The sequence below is a fragment of the Apiospora phragmitis genome (assembly GCF_038363925.1).
Source record: "Apiospora phragmitis strain CBS 135458 chromosome Unknown utg000005l:1.0-4161743.0:1.0-4166827.0, whole genome shotgun sequence".
NCBI lineage: Eukaryota > Fungi > Ascomycota > Sordariomycetes > Amphisphaeriales > Apiosporaceae > Apiospora > Apiospora phragmitis.
In genome coordinates this window covers 576,824-590,776 of record NW_027117403.1, presented here as the reverse complement: position 1 = coordinate 590,776, position 13,953 = coordinate 576,824, and the positions used below count along the sequence as shown (strand labels likewise).

At 52.8% G+C, this 13,953-nt stretch overlaps 6 protein-coding genes across 6 annotated transcripts; 4 read left to right on the top strand and 2 right to left on the bottom strand.

The window, feature by feature from the left end:
- Positions 1 to 399: 399 nt before the first annotated feature.
- PG994_004238 (uncharacterized protein) lies at positions 400 to 1,377 on the top strand (the record flags this gene model as incomplete). The annotated part of the gene is made up of 1 exon (XM_066855647.1): positions 400 to 1,377. One exon carries the CDS (start codon positions 400 to 402, stop codon positions 1,375 to 1,377), a length of 978 nt encoding a protein of 325 aa, XP_066717814.1.
- Positions 1,378 to 2,200: 823 nt separating this feature from the next.
- PG994_004237 (uncharacterized protein) lies at positions 2,201 to 2,935 on the top strand (the record flags this gene model as incomplete). The annotated part of the gene is made up of 1 exon (XM_066855646.1): positions 2,201 to 2,935. One exon carries the CDS (start codon positions 2,201 to 2,203, stop codon positions 2,933 to 2,935), a length of 735 nt encoding a protein of 244 aa, XP_066717813.1.
- A 2,249-nt stretch (positions 2,936 to 5,184) lies between these two features.
- Positions 5,185 to 6,883, bottom strand: PG994_004236 (major facilitator superfamily domain-containing protein; the record flags this gene model as incomplete). Its single annotated transcript, XM_066855645.1, has 4 exons — positions 5,185 to 5,404; positions 5,486 to 5,843; positions 5,898 to 6,462; positions 6,512 to 6,883. 4 exons carry the CDS (start codon positions 6,881 to 6,883, stop codon positions 5,185 to 5,187), a joined length of 1,515 nt encoding a protein of 504 aa, XP_066717812.1.
- A 587-nt stretch (positions 6,884 to 7,470) lies between these two features.
- On the top strand, positions 7,471 to 7,818 carry PG994_004235 (uncharacterized protein; the record flags this gene model as incomplete). Its single annotated transcript, XM_066855644.1, has 1 exon — positions 7,471 to 7,818. One exon carries the CDS (start codon positions 7,471 to 7,473, stop codon positions 7,816 to 7,818), a length of 348 nt encoding a protein of 115 aa, XP_066717811.1.
- Positions 7,819 to 8,405: 587 nt separating this feature from the next.
- Positions 8,406 to 8,768, bottom strand: PG994_004234 (uncharacterized protein; the record flags this gene model as incomplete). Its single annotated transcript, XM_066855643.1, has 1 exon — positions 8,406 to 8,768. The coding sequence occupies one exon, from the start codon at positions 8,766 to 8,768 to the stop codon at positions 8,406 to 8,408; it is 363 nt and encodes a 120-aa protein (XP_066717810.1).
- A 1,047-nt stretch (positions 8,769 to 9,815) lies between these two features.
- On the top strand, positions 9,816 to 10,105 carry PG994_004233 (uncharacterized protein; the record flags this gene model as incomplete). The annotated part of the gene is made up of 2 exons (XM_066855642.1): positions 9,816 to 9,861; positions 9,924 to 10,105. The coding sequence occupies 2 exons, from the start codon at positions 9,816 to 9,818 to the stop codon at positions 10,103 to 10,105; spliced, it is 228 nt and encodes a 75-aa protein (XP_066717809.1).
- Between the last annotated feature and the right edge of the window lie 3,848 nt (positions 10,106 to 13,953).

Below are 13,953 nucleotides of genomic sequence, written 5' to 3'. Positions count from 1 at the left end.
ATCAGATGCGACCACCCATCTACACGCGTCTCAACATCTCTACCCCTGGGTTGGGGGACGCGACGGCCCCGGAAGGCTTGCAAGGCGCCGTGGTGGTGGTGTTGATGCACAAAACCGCCTGGAGCGGTTGGAGGAACTCGCGGCCGCCACGTTAGCGGGCCCTGTGGTTCTGGTGGTCTGAGGCACAGACCGGATTTTGCGTATCGTGGGGTTTAGATACAACCGTATGTAGAGACCGAATTGACTAGCCTCTTTCTTAGCCTCTTTCTTAGCCTCTCCTGTGACACTAGCTCTAGCGTCAGCAGCAGTCCAGCATTTGCTTTCCTGGTGACCTGCTAGTGGATGTGGAACGCGCTTGTTTCTATGATCGCATCCCTGTCGCTGGCTTGTGGGGCCATGATGGTTTACGTCGTGCAACTGACCGAACATGAACACATAAAATGTCAGCGCCCGCCCACCGTCTTCGAGGGACCCCAGGTCGCCCTCTTGTCGTCGTTGCGGACCAATTCAGATTTTCGGCCCGTGATGGACAAGGAAGAGGACTACAGGAACGTACAGGATCCGAAAGAGCGGAGGAGGATCCAAAACAGGGTGAACCAGCGGCGTAACCGCGAGAAGACCAAGAGAACCAGGAAAGAACAGGTAACTGAGCAGGCAACCGAGACGGCGACTGGGCTGGCTTCCGTACCGGTTAATATCGCTGATTCGGTCACTGTGGCCCCCATGGCCCACGATGACGATCTCCGGCCGCCCAAGAGGCCGTGCTACGAGAGACCGGGTACGACAGGCCCGCCACCATCAGCACCGTTCGGCCAGACCAACTTTCTCGACATCGAACAGACGAGAGCAGCGTACCGCGAGCTTCCGTTCGGGTCGGTCGATCAGCCGAGCGCACCGGGTCACCTTACAGATGCCATGACTGGCAGCTACGAACAGGGCGGCACTGCACCAGCGGTGTCAGCTGTACCCGCTTCGGCTGGCAACCCACCGCATATAGTCACTCGCGCTGGCGATGGCCTTTCCACGCCGTCCTTTTTACACTCTGCAACCTGGACGGAGTCAGACCAATTTGGATTTCCTGGCGGCGTGTCTGCTGGATCGCTGGACGTGCACACAATGGAGCCCTGGCCCATCTTGTCAACCATGCCTGCCTACGAGGACGCCAACCAGCTCGCGGCAGACCCAGAAGAATTGACTTATTGGTTGAAGGAGTTTGACCCGGTTGAAGTGGAGAAGGATGCGGAACTGCGTGTGCCCGAGGAATGGAAGATGGCCCAAGCCCAGACACGCGGTTCGCCAAACGACGGAGATGGTGCAGGATGTCACATGCCTGCTTCTGACGCAGCCCTCCGGCGGTGTTTCGAGAGAATATATTGAGCTGAAGACGGAGCCCTTTGATTTCCGACGCGTGCTGCGGCAACTGTAGCAGGAGTAGAATCCGGATGCGCGGGGGATGTCTTGAGTTTAGATAGCAAGCATGATGCTGCCTTCCATTTCGCCTACATGCCTACATGCCTACTTCCGTAAACTACCTATGGCGCCGCTTTACGATCTATGTACATATGCTGTCTTCACGCTACGATGCCTCATAAAACTGACAGCTAGTTCATAAATTTACTGTAACCTATAGCGCCGATTAGTAAAGACATGCAGAGATCATTTACACGAGTACTAATAGGAATTGAGGGAGTTAAGCCTCTCGAAGATAGGAACGGGCAGACGGGAAGGCTTAGAACTTACTGAAGAAGCGCTGCTGTTTAGAAGCATGACAGCATAGTGTGCAAAGAACGACGGTGCCACAGTCTGGGTGAATTTACGCTACCGTGGAGATCACTTCGTCATAGCAGCGCCTCGGGTACAAAGAGCACTCTACAAAAGCCACAGTGCGTTTATAGCTAGGGACAGTAGAGGGTAATGGTATGCGAAGCGAAGCCGCAGTGATCTTATAAAAGTTCTCCCAGCAGCATGGTATAACAGGATGGCACCTGTCGTTTCCGCGGGTGGCCAAGACAGTACGAATGAGTCAACTAGATTCAGGTCAAGAGTACGGCCCCACGTCTATTCATAGATTGCTAAAAATGATAACCTATATTTAGCCCAGCTGCAGCATTAAGGCAGGGTAGTTTCGCTTCAATGTACGAGTATAAATTGTCGGCGGGGTACCGCGGCATAGGATGCTTCTCACCACACAGCGATCGCAATGGCTTCCTCTATTGAGGTTACCCATACCCCCGATTCAATGGAAGGCGTCGAGAGCAATGCTACGGCCCCGGTAGGAGGCACGCTGGCAATTGAAAACGGTACTTCCGGCGCCAGTTCTCCCCCAAAGGACGGAAAGAACCATCAGTCTTACGTTAAGCCGGAAGATAATAAGCCCAACGGTAACCCTGGCGCTCCGACCCATGCTTCTGGCAAAGACCCGCTGTCTTCTCTGGACAAGGCGCGACTTGTCGAATCGTATTACGTGTTAATAGGCTTAAAGGCCGATGCATACCGACTATTACAGCTTCCGGCGTATTGTGACGATACGGCGGAAATGAAAAAGGCGTGGTGGGTCCTTATGCAACAACTTCACTCAGACCATAACAAGGTTGAAGATGCGGACGAATATAGCGGGGCAGTCAACGCCGCCCGGGACGAGATAAAGGACTCGAAAAGACGTAAACTATACGATACTACAATCAAGGAGGAGAAGAAGGGGAGGTTTAAACGCGAGGACCTTACTGCGTACGAGCTTCTCTACGTCCCTCGGGACGCTACCGACGCAGAGATAGGCCATGCGTACAAAATGGAGCTGGATTACTTCCTAGAGCCGGCAGACGAAATATTTCGGTACTGGCTCGAAACGCATACAACAGCATTAAAGATAAAACATCCCGCGCGGCGTACAACAAAGAACATGGAATCGTGCCGACGGAGAGGGCGAACTTCTTAGAAAACGCGGCTAGGGACGAGGACGAGTACCCAGACAGCGAGTCCGAGGCCGAACCCGCGGCCCCACCTCCTCCGTCTACCACCGTGCGGGGCTTGCTTAAGGCGAATACAGAACTGGTGGTCAGGTGCTTTCTTGGCGATACAGCCCCAAGCGACTTAGAAGTCATGAATAAGAAGATTCGCAGGAATAATTCCAAGCACAGTATCGATTTACAAGCCTACGTCCTGAAGGAGGAGCATATAAACACGTGGAACACGCAGCTCAAAAGTATTAAGACATATTTGGACAAAGGAAACCGCCAAACCGCAGACATAATGGCAAAGACCTTCTTAGCAACGACCGAGATCGAATTCAACGGAATCGGGTAGCCTGAAGCGTAGTCAGCCGATATTACGAGGAAAGCATTATCCGAGGTATATCCACAATACTTAGAGGAGCGGCCCCCCAAAGACCAGGTGGATAGCCCGGGCATGGCCCGCGACCTTAAAGGGGACATCAGTATGGCAGACGTCAGGGTAAGCTACCCCGATTTAAATCAAGCGTTTAGGAGGGAAACGGGCGACAAGATGCTAAACCAGCTGGTCTATAAAATAGGACAGATATAAATCATCAACAATCTAGAAACGAACGGAGAAAGCCTACGACCGGGCGAAATACCAAGCGGACACCGTATCCTTAGCTACTACCCACTGTCGCGTTATACGTACACCTTCGTCATTATATCGAATAACCCCCGAAACCCGATCCGCTCGCAGCCGGGTTCTACGCTAAATGCCGACATTAAAAACGCCTTCTTCGGGTTACCGGAAGAGAAAAAGACAAATATAAAGATCCAGGTACCCAATACTCGTATAACCAAAGTCATCGGCCACTACCTAAGCGTAAAAACGGAAAGGTCCCCACCAATCACATATCCGAGCTACGGTTTTGTCCTGTGCCGCATAGAAAACAATAAGTGTATCCTCTGGAGCCAGAGTAAATTTCTTGGCCAAATCGGCCACCGTGAGGGTATGCATATGATTATCGACTTTTATGCCGCCAATAGGCTCCCTCTTCCTTGGTACGAGGGCGAGGTTCCCGCCGCATACGACGCTCGTCTCTCTAGGGAAGCAGAGCCTATTGGATCAGAACCGTGTCAACCCGAGCAGACGACCGGAAAACTATAGGAAGCAAGCGTTCCTTCAGGGTCGAATGCAGCGTCTTCTACCTAACGAGGACGCACTCAGTGACAACAGCGAAGACGACATACTGCGGCAGCGCACTTATCCTCGAGACGTAACCGAGCATTTTGATACAAAGGCGCACCACGGCTTGGGCAAGTCGCGCCGCAGGAGTGGGCTTAGGTCGGCGGGAAATAAACTGAAAGAAGGGGTGCCGCTTGCCTTGCCTCGCCTTGATTTGATTTGATTTTGATTTCTTTATTATTCCTGGCTCCATTTCCTTTCTCCTTCCCCCCTCCCCACATGTTGGCATATCATTTAGTCCTTGGGCTTTGCCAGGGCGAAGGATAAAATTAGATCAAATTAGCTAAAATGGAAATTGCGAAGATGCATGTTGTTTTCACTGAGAAACTTAGATATCAGGGGCATATACGGTTACGTAATTACCGATACGAACACATTTCTACTAGAGGACTCCGTAAAAGCACTGAATATATAACCCCCTTTATAGCTATTTTCTTACTGCAAGTATAAAGACTACTTCGGATAGTCCGTATACCTTTATTCATTTATTCCTTTAATAACCAAGAGTTAGCGCCAATATGCAGGTAAACACATCATCCTCTGTTTGCTTCACGGCAACGATAGACGCCACAGAAATAGCAAAGGTTGAAAAATATATTAATAAAGATCGCCATCTACTATCTTAAGCATGCAGACTCCAAGGGTGTTAACATGAAACGGCGTAGATAATTCGTGCCCCTAGGCGACCGATAAAGAAAGTAACGGGGCGGGCGGGCACCGACACCCAGCAACCGACGCGATCCCGCTTCAAATCCAGGTTTTCGCGCTTTCGGGGACACGAAGTTCTTCACGGGGTACTGTCATCTCCACCTCCAACGGCGGTGGGCGAGGGCGAACATCACGGATCCACACGAGGCTGATAACCAGGGCCGTGCCCGAGAGCACGTAAAGCACCAGCTACACGTTCTTAAACGAGTCCGCGTAAGTAGAAGCCATGAATTGCTAGATGTCTCGGTCGCCCAGCCGCTGGATGGCCTCGATCAGGGCCGGCGCATCGCGCGCCCACTACGCCGCGTACGGCGCGTAGCGGGCATCCTCTCCCAGCTTCGACTTGAAGGTGTTCTGAAAGATGGTCCCGCCTACGGCGACCCCGAGAGTCTGGCCGAGGGCGCGGATGAAGACGAACGTGGAAGCTGCGAAGGGCGCATCGGCGGTGCTCGCGGGGGCCTGCACGGTAAAGCTGCCGGCGCTCCACACCGTGCCGAGCCCTATGCCGGCGATGCTGCTAAGCAGAACCTACACCGGCGCGGTAGTAGCTATGTCGAGCGCGAGCAGGAACCCCGTTCCCGCCGTCGTAATGCTCTACCCGATCAGGATACGCGCTCTGTACTGGAGGTCTTTAGAGATCAGCACGCCGGTGCCGATGGCGAGCGAGCCCGTCGCGAGGCTGAATGGGAGGAGCGCGGCGCCCGACAGGATGGCGGAGTACCCCTGGACGCCTTGAAAGTATAGAGGCAGGTAAAAAACAAGGCAGTATACGAGCATGCCGTGGATGAGCGCCGAGGCGTACGCTGCCTTGCCGGTAGCTGCCGCGAAGAGCGACTTACGGATGACGGGCCGCTTGGAGACAAAGGTGTTATAGAGTACGAAGCAGATAACGAGGGCGAAGCCTAGCACGAGGGGCACGATCGTGGCCGCGGCCGTCCAATCGTACATGATGCCACCTATAAGCTTCGTTAACAGACTGTTATGCGTCAGTTCTTAGGTTACCGACGTACCCCAGGTCAGAAGTACGAGGAATACGGTCAGCGAGCTCATCATCAGGAAAAACCCCCGCCAATCGAGACGCGCCAGCTTCCTCGCCGCGCCTGGCGGCCTCGCCTCTAGGCGGAGAAAGAACTGCGCCGCGACGAGGGCTAGGGCGTAGAAGGGGAAGTTAATCCCGAAGATCCAGCGCCAATTGGCGTTTTGCGCCAGCGCGCCCCCGATCAGCGGCGCGATGGTGCTACCGAGGGCCCACTGGAACGAGATCAGCCCGAACCACTTTCCCCGCTCTTGTAGCGAAACCAGGTGGGTGACGATCACGTAAGTGAGGGCCACGAGCCCCCCGACTCCCACGCCCTGCACGACGCGGCCTACCAAGAGCAGCGCGAAGCTTGTGCTAGCCACCGCCAGCACGGACCCCAGGGTGAACAGCAGCAGTGCCGCCAGGAGAGTGCTCTTCTGGCCTCCGATGTCCGACAGCTCGGCCCACAGCGGCTGCAGGACCGCCGACGCCAGAAGAAAGGACGTCCCGGCCCAGAAGGCCTCGAAGGCCGAGCCTCGAAGGTCTTTCGTGATGTGCTAGCCATGTCAGTGTCTACTCAACTTGTAGGGGCGTCCTCGCGCGTACAGGAAGGGCAACCGAGAGTATACTGCCATCCAGGGCGCAGAGGAAGTTGACCAGGCAGAGGACCGCGAAGGAGCGGACCAGGTGCCGCTTCCGGCTGGGCGGGCGGGGTGGCAGGTGGAGGGCTCGAGGCTCCGGCGAGGGCAAGAACGGTCTCCCGTGCAGGAACGGGGGCGGCGATCCTGTTGGCGATGGCCTCGTTGGCGGCAGCCTCGTTGGCGGAAGCTCTGGCGAGGGCAAGAACGCTCTCTCGTGCAGGAGCAGGGGTGGCGTTCTCGTTGGCGGCGGCCTTTCGAGCCAGGGGAGGTCGGACATGGGCCCGGAAAATCGATACCGGCTGGGCCGCTCCGGCGGGCTTCGGTCGTGGGCACGCATGATGGTTGATCAACTTCCTACTGTCGTACTACATCGATGTAGGCGGCAAGGCAGCGCCCGCAATTCGACTTGAGCCTTCAGGACGCAGGTGTAAGTTGGTCGTTGTACAGTACAGCACCTACTACGTCCACGGGCCCAGGCTCAGCCTTCGTGCATTCGGGTAACCTCTCTGGTCCTTGGCGCTGACGGACGACGTCGCAACTCCACATTTGCCATCAGCGTCCGCAGTAGTCACAGCTTACGAGAACATGCGAGCCAGTGCTGGCTGCAGTCGCTTCAAAGGAAGTCCTGACATTGCCTACAAGTGAAGTACGTCCTAATACGTGCTGTGGAGCTATCAAAGCGCAACGTTGCGTGATCAGCCCGTACAGTTTTGATCCATGCTGACCGATGTGGTCGCCGCGTCACCGCTGGGCGTGGTATCTCGGCTAGCAAGCAGCCCCTGCGCACGCGATTTTGCTGACACTCGGTTCACAGCCTCCGAAGCCGGGCACGCTGGGGCACACAGTACTTCTATCCTCTCCCACCACGATGCACCTAGTGTAGCCACGCCAAACAAGCTCCTGCTAGACAGCGCACTCACCACAATGGCCCATCACGTCCACCAGGTGTTCTTCGTTGACGAAGTCCTCGGTATCCGCCGTACGGCCGACACGGAGCTTCTGTTGCAATGGTCCAAGACCGAGATGGACCGGGCGGACGTCTTGCCGTGGGGCGACACGGGGTTTCGAGTGCACCCCAGCACCGGGCCGGCTGGGGAGGATCGGTATGTGATCGAGTGGGACCCGACGTGGGTGGCGCGAGGAGAGCTGGGGCCGGACCTGCTGGCAGAGCTGGCGCTTTGGGAGCAGATCCTGGAGCGCGAGGAGCAGAGGGGCGCGGGCTCGAAAGGGCCCATTCAGGAACTCCTCATTGTGAGGAAGTACCAGACCTAAAGGAGACGCAGGTTCTAGACAGCTGGTTCGCATTCAATATACTACGCCGAACAGTCTTGATTGGCTTGCTTTGATGATGCGACATGGGGTGTCTTGACGAGTCGAGAGGGGACACTTCGGTGCACAAAAGCCTGCCCATGAGTATTATTTTGATATATCTTCGATACGGAGATGGATCCCTCGATCCGTAAACATCTGCAAGCAGCAAGCCAGGCATAATTTGTGAAGTGATGCTCCTGGCTTCCATCGCCAACCGTAATGTTTCGGCCTTGACGGCTCCCCTCCATCGCACCTGACGGGCATGCGTCCTCTTCATTTCTCGGAAACATATAGCCCGAAGTGGCCGGGAACCGAATATTGGAATGCAAGCGTGAACATACTCTACCAAAGCGTCTCCCTACCTCGGCACCTCATCACAAATGCACATACACTAGGAACCGCCCGCTACCACCAGACCTTGTGCTTCTTGCAGAGCATTCTGCGTGGCAAGCCATCCTTCGAGCCCCTCGACCCGCTTCTCGAGGATGGACAACCTGCTTCGTGGTCAGCGCCCTCTGTGCAGCCCGGCGGTGAGACGTACTGGTCAGTCAGCATGGCTGAGTCGCCTGCATCTCCACGAGCGAGCTGAGCTGGGCGGTGTGGTGGTATTCTTGAGCCGCCGCGGGCTCGACATGCTGCTCCGAAGACGGCATAGCGTACGCAGGCTCGGGAGTGCCAAAGGGCGACGGGAAGGGCGACGCAAAGGGCGACGTGAGAGGCGACGCATATGGTCCTGGCAGCATCGAGGGCCGTAGCGCGTACGGTCCGGCATAGTCGAAGGGATCAAGATAGCCCGCCTGCATCGCTGGGTGGGGGCGAGGCCAGTACGGGCTCGCTTCCGAAAGACCGCCGTGTCGACAGGCGGCGCACTGCGGGCAGCGGCGTCCGTGTGGTGCGGCGAACTGTGCCATGCCTTCCTCTCTGCGTGTTCTCGGTGCTCGGGTTCTCGGTGCTCGGGTTCTCGGTACGCGGGGGAACAGTGAAGATACTGGGCCAGTCTTGCGTCGTCTTCTTATCTATCGTCCAGGCCCTGTCCTGTTGGCATAGCTGGGCATGCCATGGGAATCCGGGAGACGTCACCAGGGTAGATACGACCGATGCCATTGCGCCTTCGCCCTGGATGATAAGCCCTCTACTGTAGGTGGTGTGGGTGCTGTGGCTTGTGGCCAAAGATGTCAGCGCTGACCAAGCCGAGTCATCTGACGAAGTTGCGTGGTGCGATCGGAGGCCCGATGCCATCTACCTACCACCTCAATCGGGACATTACACATGGAGGAATGGTTGATCTTCGCCCCTACTGTCTGCACGATATGCATGCACACGGCGCGAATGCATTGGGATGTGGACGCGTGACCATCCGTACATTAGACACAGGAAGATTCCCCCGTAGGATATGGGCCAGAAGTCCGGATTGTCTATCTAACTTGGAAATGCTGTGCCACCCCTTGCCCATTCTCACCGGCCTCGACATTCAAGCAATGTAACAAGTCCTTTGATCCCTTCCGTGAAATGGTCCATGATGCCCCTTAGTGCATGCCACATTGTTGCCCCGCCATGTGTGGCGAAATGATCGTACAGCGCTTCTTGGTCTTCGTTCGTCATCGTGATTGCCAGGCTACGGCTTGGGGCGACGAATTCTAGAGTGGTCCACAGACCGTAGGCCGTCACAGTACGTATGTGTATTATAGAAAGACGCATCAAAATCCTGTCTGCGTTCTTTTCATGTTGAAAAGCTTGGGCTTACCGAAGTTACGATCACTTCATTAGCGTGAATGTCCTTCGCTAGAATCGTAGCGCTGACTAGGTCCACTATGCTTTCTACGTTGCTCCGAAATAGTAGCTCATGTCGCTTGCTAGGCGTCATCCATATCTACTTGTAACGTACGCGCGTCCTGCACAATTCAAGGATCCTGCACTCTCTACATAGCCCGGAGCGCTGATGTATAGTCACAGTAGGCATGGAAGCGATCGAGAGGCGCCACAGGGAGGAGCTTTTGACCCTTCGTACGTAGAGGGGTACATAAGCATGAAGCATATTGGCGCTAAGCTTGTTTTGGTTAAATTAGTAATTTGTCCTGTCATCGCCAAGCCTGTCATCGCCAAGCCTGTCATCGCCAAGCCTGTCATCGCCAAGCCTGTCATCGCCAAGCCTGTCATCGCCAAGCCTGTCATCGCCAAGCCTGTCATCGCCAAGCCTAACCCTAAGCCTGTTCCTACCAACTCAGTCCCAATTAGCTCTAGGCCGTAAGCGCCAAGCCTGTCATCGCCAAGCCTAACACTAAGCCTATTCCTCTCAGTCTGTCCCGATTGACTCTAGGCCGTAAGCGCCAAGCCTGTCATCGCCAAGCATGTCGCCATGCAGAGCCGCATTCTTTGCTGACAAGCAACCAATGACAACTTTTGCCTACGACTCCAATCACTGTAAACATCCTTGAGTGGGGCAGCATGGTCAGCGATAGGCGTTTCCACACTATGCTCCTCTCTGTACTATGTCCAGGTGTGACTCCTTCGTCGTTCTCACACTTCGGTATCCCACAACGTCTTCCTTCACTTCTCGTCCAACATGCCACAGCAGAAACAGGATCGCACTTCCGCAGGCGGCGACGACTGGACAAAGATCTCTGACCCGACCGAGCGACGAAGGCTCCAGAACCGTCTCAACCAAAGGGCCCACCGTGAGCTTTCTTTTTCTTTTTTCTTGTCTTGTCACGGAGGTAGATGATGTGTCTGACTGATCGTAGGCAGGAAGCTTAAAGCGAAGCTAGGAACAGCGAAGAATTCCCAGAGCAGGCCCGGCGAGCTGTCGAGAGACACATCATCGCTGGCGTGTGCGAAACAGGAACCGGCTTCCTCTCATGGTTTGGAGGCCTCATGGCGTGAGGAACTTGTCAAATTCTGCCACTCGTTGTTTCGATGACTTGAGGCTGGGAGGGGGGATCCGTTGCGTAACGGATTGGGGGAGTTCTTCAATTGAAATGTTTTTGCCGGAGTATTCTCTTCTAAAGCATGTCTCACGGTGTTTCAGTGGCAGGGCTTGGTTTCAAACTGACTTGCAAGAAGCGTGATGTCCAAGGAGGGCATGGTCTGTTTTATATTCCATATATCGAAGCTTTTAGCGGTTTCATATTTCTAGAATGATTCTTTCTTCCCAGTATCTGATTATACTGTTCTTTCACATCATCGGCCATTTCAATCTAGCGGTAACCTTGTCGCTTTTCAGATACGGACTGGATTTCTACAATATGTGAGTTACGTGGCCAAAAGCTTGTGTGACGACAACATGAGCGATGCATAAGTAACAACGTACTGTAACTACCTTGAGCACAGGTCCAAAGCTGAACACCCGATGTCGCGTCGGCTACAATAACGTTACTGTTTCGATAATCGCCCGTATGAAGTTGAGGATATCAGACTTGAAATCATGTATGCCGGACGAAAGAGCTGGGCGTGCGTAATATATAATGGTCTGAATGATGTTCATTGTAGTGTTTTCAATAACCACAACGCTACTGCGTTGTTTCAAACACTTAAGAAACCGACAGATCAGGATCATTGTATGGTAGGTAACGGTAAAGGTATAGAAGAAGAGGATGGTACGAGACTCGAGGGGTAGCAAAGCCATTTCATAGTATTTATAAATACCGTAGTGGAAAGTAGGATTGATTTAGGAACTTCTCAAGATCCCGTGGCCTTACCTAGATATACGGATCCATGGTTGATAGGCTATTCCTAAGCTTGAATTTTGAAACTCTTAGAGTAGACTATAAGTAGTATTCTGTACTACATCACACCCCGAGAACTATATACATTACAGGGACCATGACATATTCTATTTGTGCGGTACGTAGGTACCCTAAATACTGCCCAATCTACTCATCTAGATTTTCTCGCATGATATTTTTGACAGTGTCGGACGTTCAAAAAGCACAATGCCACAAAATCGGATCATTCTAAGCCACGCCTGAATCTAAAATAGGCCGATATGCAGCACCACATTTCGATGCTATTCTAAGACAGTTTGATAAGCGAGCTATAATTAGAATTTCTGACGATTGCCTAGGTGCATATAAACTCAACTCCCTGCTACTCGATCATATTTCGTAATGTATTAAGCATTTGCTACTCTTACAACCATGAAGAGCGAATCAGTAACTTGGTTGAAGATACGCCAAAAAGGCCAAGACCTCTGTTTACAAAGAACAGTGGGTTTGGAAGACATCCTAGGCATCGAGGATCCCGCGCCGAGTCTCGTCCTTCTAATAGGCGAATCATCCAAAGCCAGAAGTTTCCAAAGTTTAATGGGCCGTGTTCCTAACTATGTCGACAAGGCATGCATTCGTTTACATAAACCTCCTCTTAAACCATGCAGTGACAGAAGTATGCTATTTGCTGATGGGCCCTCATGTTTACATGGTCGAGTCCCCTCTGAGGGGCCAATATCAGGGGACCTACTTCCCCGATACGGAGGACTGCTTACCTCTGCGGCTCTACACGTCTATTCTGGCATCTTTGGGGCGCTGGCAGACATTATTTGCACATTCCTGGAGGACTTCGGTGGTCTTGCGGGATTAACAGACTTTGTGACGGCGTGGTTAGAGCACGCGCCGCAGCTCAAAGATCCAGCTTTACCAACGCTGGTAATTATTACGGAGGGCTCCGTGTCAGCGATGAGCACAATGGACAATTTCTTTAATAAGCTCCACGGAAAATGTGCGACACCTTTTAAGAGGGTTTCTCTAGCCTTACTATCTATTATTTATCTTTTCCCGGGCAACTCCGAGATTTCATTACAACACAATCCGCTACGGCTCTCTTAAACCGACGCACTCGTGGGCTGGCCTTTTATTCGCGCCATTTCTATACCTTTTTAGAGGGCGCTTATAATACTTTTATCGGCGCGCAACCTTTCAATTACGTCGCCTTGTCGCGGGTAGCGAACCCTATACCGCCAGATGCAACATTGCATCTATATAGGTTTATACGAGATTTCGTAGCCTCGGAGCATCTAACGACTTTTATACTCCCAATTACCGCCTCCAGCATTATGGTCAATATATTCGCTCCTGGTATGCATAGTACGTAACAAGTTTCCTTAACTAGCATTCCGGTTTAACACTGCGTAAGAGATTCCACCCTCGGACTGTCTTCGAGGCCTCCTACTAAAGTGCTTAGGAGAAGATCGCAAGCAAGCTGTATCTTCCGAATAGTTCGACAGAAATGCTAAAGGGCATCATTACCACAGAGTACCCACCTGCGAGGGTAACTGCCATCAAAGAAAGCCACGAGAAGTCTATCCGGCTGTTCACCAAGCATTTCGAGGCGTATAAGCCGACAAGGACCTATTTAATGTGTATAATAAGACCACCAGAGCATACGTTACCCTGCAAGCATACGATATGCGAGGTTTGCATCAAAAGGTACGGAGAATTAGATACAAACGGGTTCAGGCTTATCGAGAGCTATTACTTCTACGCTACCCCGACGAATAGCGCGAAGTTCAGGTTTCGGCCAGACACGAAGAGTCTCAAAGTCCTCGGAATTGATAGTGGTGGTGTCAAAGCGGTGGCACCGCTAAGACTCTTAGAGCTTATAGAGAAAGTTACGGAACCTTTCCTAAAGAACTATCACATTCAAAACTACTTCGACGTAATATACGGAACAAGTTCAGGTAATATGGCATGCAGCAGTTATATACTGTTCATCGCGCTAATAATCAATTAAGTAAGCTAGCTATCCTTACCATATTCTAAAAAGGCCTCGGACCCAACGATTATATCCAAATTTTCCAGCGACTAGCACGCAAAGCCTTTCGTAACCGATACCCCCACGCTTATTTTCTCATCAAGGTCGTGTCCTATCTTCATTCCATTTGGGCCGGTTCGGTGTATCCCTCCGAAAATATCCAAAGTGCCCTTAAAGAACAGTTTAGTCGAGAAAGCACCCTTCATAACTACTCCCCGGCCACAGCTCGAGGTGCTAAAATAGGTGTCACTATAACTAATATCTTAAAAGGGAATTTCATTACTATAAACTTTAACAGATCGAGCCCGGATAGCATCCTTCACTACCGACTAACGCTTCCTAGCAAGACGGCCG